Source organism: Mus caroli, unplaced genomic scaffold, assembly GCF_978045245.1.
Source record: "Mus caroli unplaced genomic scaffold, Mus_caroli_1 scaffold_13, whole genome shotgun sequence".
NCBI lineage: Eukaryota > Metazoa > Chordata > Mammalia > Rodentia > Muridae > Mus > Mus caroli.
The window spans coordinates 89,217,766-89,225,437 of NW_028227268.1; the positions used below are offsets into that span (position 1 = coordinate 89,217,766).

General features: G+C 44.1%; 1 protein-coding gene across 1 annotated transcript in view; it reads right to left on the reverse strand.

Moving 5' to 3' along the window:
* Lcp2 (lymphocyte cytosolic protein 2) overlaps positions 1-6,923 on the reverse strand; it is a 43,730-nt gene extending 36,807 nt beyond the window's left edge. Inside the window, exons 1-2 of the mRNA XM_021177401.3 lie at positions 6,673-6,923; positions 3,133-3,195 (exon numbers count right to left, since the gene is read on the reverse strand). Of these exons, the coding sequence (XP_021033060.1) occupies positions 3,133-3,195; positions 6,673-6,750 (141 nt within the window). The 5' untranslated portion in view covers positions 6,751-6,923. The remainder of the gene's footprint in view (positions 1-3,132; positions 3,196-6,672) is intronic.
* Positions 6,924-7,672: the final 749 nt, after the last annotated feature.

The following is a 7,672-nucleotide window of genomic DNA, read 5'->3' on the forward strand; positions in this document are numbered from 1 at the left end:
CCGGAAGTAAATGAGAGGGGGATACAAATGGGAGATTGAGGACGAGACCAAGGAGAAGGTGCACATGCTCACAGCTGGACAGAAGAAGAGGATGTTGGGAAACCAAGGCTTCTAGACCGTGGAAAGCAGCTGGGAGGGAAGATGGGAGATACTGAAACAGGCTTAGAGTTTTGCTGTGTGATGTAACTTCCTCCTCTCCTTGCAAAACCCTCCAGCAATCCTGAGTTCATCTTTATTGGGGTTTAATTTATAGATTTTAGAAACATGATGATATGCTGAGTTCAGAAAAGGGATCCAGAGAGAAGACAGCTACAAACCAGATCCCTGGTAGGGAGGCAAGGTCCCCTGTCCCCAGACAGGGCCACTTATCTCACAACGTTCTTTTTTTTCTGTTGTCCTTACCATCAGAACCTCAATTTGGTTCGGAGCAGAAAATGTATTTGTGAAAAACATTTAACTCTCCAGGTTACCTTGGTGATGGTGGAGTCACATGACTCGCTTGTGGCCAGTAAGATGAAATCTGCAGTTTACTGGATGAGACCTCCAGACTAGTGCTTATTTTCCATTGTTTTCATGCAGATGGGGAATAAGGACACATTCACCAAGCACCACAAACTTTTTACTCTCTGCCTTCCCCCTCTTCCTCTGGCCTATCAGATACACTCGGTATCTACAGGTGGAGAAGCCTGCTTGGAGTGATTAGCTCAAACCCCCCAGGCTCTCCATAGGCTGAATGGAGCCTATCTTCAGGACTCCTCCAGAAGTCTCTCAGCCTTCAGACTTGTACATTTCTTATTACTTGAGAAAGACCACACCCCTTCCCAGTTAACCCGCCAAGTACTCCTTTTCTTACACCTTCCCAAAGTCCAGCTTAGTTCATATTTATCACCAGCAAAATCTCCTTAGTGTTAGATAAAAGTGGCATTAAGACAGGTTTGATGAGTCTACTAGCTCCCACGCTGAAGAAGGAAGAAAGGGGAAAAAGGAAGGGAAGAGAGGGGGAGAAGAAGAGAACGTGGATTGCAAGCACTATTGCTTCAGTTCTAGAATATTCCAGAGCTTGCACACGTACGAGATAAATAACAAGAGTTCAGATCAAGACTTCCAAAGTGGAGCCAGAGTACCCATGCTGGACTGTGCATCTCATAGTACCCTAGCTTCTGGCATTGGGTTCTACCTCCTGTTCCCTGGCCCCTCCTGTCCCCTTTTACAGGGTGAGTTGGGTGTGCTCATTTCTCCGAAGGGCTGATAGGTCTCAGAGATTGGAGCAGAGGAGACAGATGCTCAGATATCATCTCTCAAGGAAGGAAACAATCATCCTGTCAGTCAGTTCAGGCCTGACACTCACATGAGGTATTGGGCAAGCGGGGGAGGTGGGAGTCACAGAGGGGAGACGTGCCATGATTATCCACCACTACCACCCTCGCTGTCACCTTGCACAATGTGTTCATTCAGTCATCAGAGGAGAAAGCAAAGAGGAATTACGGACAGGGTACAAATGCTTAATCAAGATTAGCCAAGACAGCAAGGCCACCACTAATGACCCTCTTCAAAGATATTGCCCTCCTTCTGTATTCAAAGTAGTGTCTCTTTCCTCAGTGCTAAAGTATCAGAATGAAAGACAAAGGTTTAGCGTCATTACAAGAATAACAACAATAAAACTCAAGGGATTCTGTTATTCGAAGCTCAGTAAGAAAAAATAACATTGCTAAAACCCTACACACTGTAGGACTAAGCTAAAGGCAGGCCTTCAGTCAAACATCAGATTTGTGACTTAGGACAAAAAATTACCACACCTCTGCATATGTCTCCTCGCTTATAAATGAGGTGGTTAAAAGCCTTTATGAAGGTATCTTTCTGCTAAAAAATAGATTCATGAAGGCAAAAGTCTTATATTAATGCTTTCTCTGTCCTCAGCTTCTGACATGATCTAGGGTGGAGAAGGAACTCATCTCTGACTCCCAGAAAGGGGAGGAAGATTGCGGGTGGTAGTGAGGAGCTTGCCATCGCTAAAGCAAGTGAAGCAGGGGTAAAGTAGGGATGCTTGTAAGACAGGAATTGGTGTGAGGTGTAGCAAGCTGTAGTGTGTGACCTCTTAGTCCCTTTCAAGTAGCTTGAAGTCTCATGACCAAGTCTTCATTGCTATGACATATGGACATACAATTTTACAACCACCTCTCTGGTAGCCAAGTTCCTCTGCCTTCATCAGAACTGGACCACTTTCCCTTTAGTGGCATGGATTCAACATGGACCTGAACCATGGGCCTATAGTTAAAGCTCGTGGAATTAGAGTTGGGATAGCTCCATCACATGCTTGTTTCACAGTCAGTATGCACATTCTGTAGTTAGGGGGAAATGGAGATAAAGAGGGTTGGTCAACCTTTAGTGGAGGTGTATGCAGAGTTAGCAACAAGGAGTAAAAATCTCCAGTTCTTCAGTGGTATCTCCTGTAACATACTTTGGGCTTCTCAGAATAAGCATGGCAGTTGAGTAGAATTTTAAAGTGTAACTCTGTATTTGTACTGGGGGTGAGGGATTAAACTATGTTCAGATTCCTTCAGTATATGTCTTTGGGGGTATATCTTACTGTCTATGTAAGAGCTGACAAGGTTCCTGAACAGGACACTGAGATTTAGTGAAAGACTTATCAACTCTTTAATCAAAACAAAAGGCTAGGCACACGCCTTTAATCCCAGCACTTGGGAGGCAGAGGCAGGCAGATTTCTGAGTTCGAGGCCAGCCTGGTCTACAAAGTGAGTTCCAGGACAGCCAGGGCTATACAGAGAAACCCTGTCTCACAAAAACAAAACAAAACAAAACAAAACAAAACAAAACACAAAAAAAACAAAAAACAAAAAACAAAAAACAAAAAACAAAAAACAAAAAACAAAAAACAAAAAACAAAAAACAAAAAACAAAAAACAAAAAACAAAAAACAAAAAAACAAAACACAAAACACAAAAAACAAAAAACAAAACACAAAACAAAACAAAACAAAAAACCAAAAGGCTTTGTGGAGGCATTGACCACAGACATTGACCATAGGGACTAGGTAGACCAGTTGACCCTGCAGCTGTTGGGCAGAGCACATCATAATTTTGGTTTCAGTGTGTGAGACTGGAGAGAGCTTACCAAAAACCGAGCACCATCAATGTGGTATTTCTTCACAGCCTTCTCACAGTCCCTGTAGTTCAGCTGTACAGAGAAGAGCAAGATGCCATCAGTCCCACAGACGCCCGTGCCTCCCCCCAACTTGCCTCCCCTGAGCTTAGCAATTTGTGGTACTTGTGGCTAGCCAGCCCCTTCCTGATCCTTAGTCTGAGACAGGGGCCAGGTTCCCACCTTAACCATGCTTTTACTACTCCCTTGGGGTCTCTGAAATAGAGAAACTGTGCACTCTAGGCCTTGGGACCAGAACCTCTGGGAATACACTGTCTTTAAAGCCCAACAAAGAAGGTCACATAGTAGTCAGGAGAGCAGAAAGGAACTGACAGAAGAAACCAAACACCAGCCCCTGTCTTGTGCCCCCAAAAATCATCTTGGTAACTACTTAAGCAATTTAAATAATGCATCCTAGTTTTGAGCATGATGAAGAATTCGACTCATATTCAGTCTTGTTATGGTGACTTTTATTTCCTCTTAAATGACCCAAAACAACAACATAAACAAACCATCAAAGACCTGTGCACTGAATCACCCCCATAATTTTTAACCACTGAGTTCAGGTCATTTCCCAGGCTGCTAGCTCAGCAGTGAGACCAGCAGCTGCTAGGTAGTGCTGGGTGCTGTGTGTGTGGCAGGCCCAAACCAGCTGTGAGCCTCTTCATCCCCCAGTTTTGTGGGTGAAGGATGAGAAAGCCAGAGTGTTGCATGGGTGGGAAGTGACATAGGTGACAACTGAACTCCAGAGCATGGCTTTAACGTTTCCACGGAGATAGTCTCTATGTAACAGTGTCACATACTTAAGTGCACACTGTGTGTAACAGGAGCCAGCCAAAAGAACTATCCGGATAACAGGTATCTCACAGTGGTCATTCATTTGCTTATTATTAATTTTTTTAATGTGAGGTAAATTGTTGAAGTCAAATTCTCAGAACAGAGTGATGGAATTAACAGAAATAAGTGTTTTAAGGTCTCAGTTTTCAAAGCTAACCTATGATGGTGGTGTGTACACATCTCACCTTGTCCATCAATAGCACAAAAGTTCACACCTAAAACACCTCCAAGATTGAGGTCTGGAGTATTTAAGGTAAAATATTTTCCTCAGGAAGCTTAGGTTCTTCTGATAAACATTTTGACCTTCTTTGGAGGAAAATTAAAAATCAGTATCTTATGACAAAACAACAAAACAAACAAACAAAACCACCTCTAATCTTAGCACCGAGGAGACTGAGGAAAGAGGCTGGGATCATTGTCAGTCCAAGGCCAGCTGAGCTATCCTCCCAGGACTCGCCTCAATAATAATAACTTTAAAATATACTTGTTGTCACCTCAGAGTGAGGATTGCACTCCGGAAGCTGATTTGTAGGCCAGTGTTGAGGGAGGCAGCATCTGCACTACCCTGCTATCTCCTTGACCCTCATGCCAGGTATGTAGTAGGCTCTTGGAATTGTCAGCTTCCCTTAATTCATTCTGCTGTGATCACTATCAGATGAATTGCTGGTTCTGTAGAGTCCAGATATCGACTCTAAATCAAAGCTAGAGTTCCAGCCTTGAACCTAGATATTTGATGCAAACCATTAAAACTGAGTCTTGGGACCTAAAACCTGTATTTTAACAAGCACCCTAATAATTTTGGTTAGCACTCGAGATTGATAGGCACTGACTGAGTGGTTACTCAGCTTTGTAGATGATGGCTACTAAGACTCAGAAAGAAGGGTCTGGCTTAAGGTCACATGGTGAGGTGGAAACCCAACAGAGTTAGAACACATGGCTATAAAGCCAGTGAGTATACTGCATGGCCCAGCAATACTCTCCTGCCAGGCCTAAACCAATTGAAGGAGTTAAGGACATGTAGACTATGGCGGCTTTAATCTTCGTAGTTTTGATCCCAAATGGAGGGTAAGACACACATGTTTGAGGCCATATGACATAGTCTCCCCAGGCTGTCTGAGCTTCCACATCATGTGTGGTTTAGAAGAGCAGGACAAAGATGCAATAGAACCTGGGGCTCAATGTCTCCCACGCATTTCCTTTCCACCTCCCCGCCATCTCATCTGCTTAGTTACTGTTCATGGCTCTCTTTCACTGATTGGGAAGTTTAGATATAGAGAAGCAATAAAAAGAAGTCCCCAAGCTAGATGGAAAGGTCACGTTTAAACCAAGGCATGTCTGACTCCAAAGCTGGGTAGAAGTCAGAATGGCCCAACCCTAAGTCAAACTGTGCCTTTCTGCCTTAACTTACTTGGTTTCCAGTTAAGAAAAGTATTTCAAAAACATGCCTCAAAAGTCAATTGCCCAATGACATTTCCACCCACAGTGTTGAAAGTTTGTAATGACCTTATGGGGGGAAAGTAACCCAAGTGAGATTCACAACAGATGGCAAATGGCTGGATCTGTGTGCAGTGTTCCTGCCATGCCACACCCAGTACAAAGTGCTCACATTTTCTACTGTAGGTTGGGAAGGAACCACTGTATAGATTACAGGTTAGAGCCTATCCTTGGGAATATTTCTTTAGAAAAATAGAAGCCAAAGTAGATGAATTATATGGTCTTAGCTTTAGGACATTGTCTTAATCACTACCTGGAATATCAGTGGAATTTGAAGCCAGCCTACAGGAATATGAACAATAGAAGCCCATGTCGTAAGATTTCTTACCTCCTTGGCATGGGTGCCTAAGAAGAGTTTAATGGCTTGGGATATGCCTAAGCAGACTTGTGGTCAAAGTTCACAAGGATCTTGCCTATCTCCTCCTATCCTGGAAATCAGGACAGTAGAACTCTGGTCCAGCCTGACTTCTAAGTCTGCTGAACTTGTCTTCTACGTCCCTAACTATCCTGGGGCTTATGTCTGCTTTCTGGATAGCTTTCCAGGATTCTCATAAAACTCCAGTGAGACTCTGGCCAATAAAGAGACTCTAGCCTTCTTCCAGGATCATGAACAACAGATGTCAAAACACCAGTGTTCATCCAGCTTTCTGTTCTAACCTTCTGCCCTGCATGTTCATTTTCCTACTCCATATCTCCCTTTCTTGTAAGTAGCCTTTACCCCAGTAAGCCTCTGCATCTCAGAGCATGTGCTTTAAGGCTAAATAGGCAAGACTCCAATCTAACCCGATTGTAGAAGACTCAAGAGCTTTGGAATACTTAAACTCCCCGAGCTGACTTTTCAGCTAAGCAAAATAATGATGTTGTTACGACGCAACACTGTCAATGCAGATTGTTAATAAGTCAACACAGATCTCCCATGACAGTGGGTTGTGTCTGACAAGACACAGCCTGTAGAGCACTGGAAGTACAGGCAGTGTGTACTAGGGACTTGTGTAGCTGAGGGCCCTCTCCCCTATCTTTCTCTACAGGACACATTACCAAGAAAGCAATGTCTGTCTGTGTCCTAGTATCTACCACTATACCATACACCTTCCGCATTCTGTCCACAGCCCACCTCCCGTCTCTGCCCACCCAACCAAAGACATACCAGACCGACCAAAGGCACGAGAGGGAAAGACCCACCTTCCTGAAATAGTCAGCAAGGTTGTCTGTGCTCCAGGCTAGGACCTCTGAGCGAAACGGGACATTCTTCAAGGCCATGGCTGCTCTACAGGGAGAGGCTCACAAACCGAGGAGAGGTGATGCAGCCATGAACAGGGAAAAAGCCCAGATCCAGAGCTCTGAGGTGTCCTTGGCTCTTCTGATTCCCAGATGCCCTCAGGAACACCCTTGTTGAAGAGGACTCTTTTCTGCTGTAGCCAGATCCCCAAAAGCAGCGGCTTCCCCTGTGAACAAATATGGTCTCTTCTCAGAAAACGACTCAGCTAGTTTCCTTTACCACTTCCTCTGCTGACTTCTAAATAAGTAAACAAGGAAGGACAGCTCTGGGGGTTCATAATGCAGAGAGAGGGGAGAGGAGAGAGAGAGAGAGAGAGAGAGAGAGAGAGAGAGTTAATTCCCCACTGGCTCAGACACCCCAGCCAAGTAGGAGGAGGAACAAAGGGGGCTTAAACTCCACTGTCAGTTCAAGTATTTTTTTCCCATTAGTCTCTCAGACACTTAAAGCTGGGCACCATATTTGTGCTTGGCTGACTCTTTGCAGATAAGGATCTCTTTTGACAGTTCCTTAAAATTATCTATAATTTCATCCACTAGTGAACTGTGGGAGAAGGAAGATAGTCTCTCAATGTTTTCCGCCCTCCTTCCCCACCAGTTTGTTCTTATTGAAAGCAGAGTGGCCTTCAGCTGCTTCTTGGTGTTATGAAGCCTGGCTCCTTAGCAGTCAGGAGAGGTAAGGATGCTACAGGTCAGAGGAACAGCTCCATTTCTGATATGAATGTTTATGCACTGTAGTTTTGAGCATGAAATGACAGTCTAGGTAGACAGTTTCCATATCTGCAAGGCAGGGAAACAAAGGGGTTATACACATAAAACTGATGCATTTGTTCGGCAAATGTAAAGATAGAAAGTTTAAAGAATTGTTGCTATTGATGGCACACCTTCTATACGCTGTTTTTGTTTT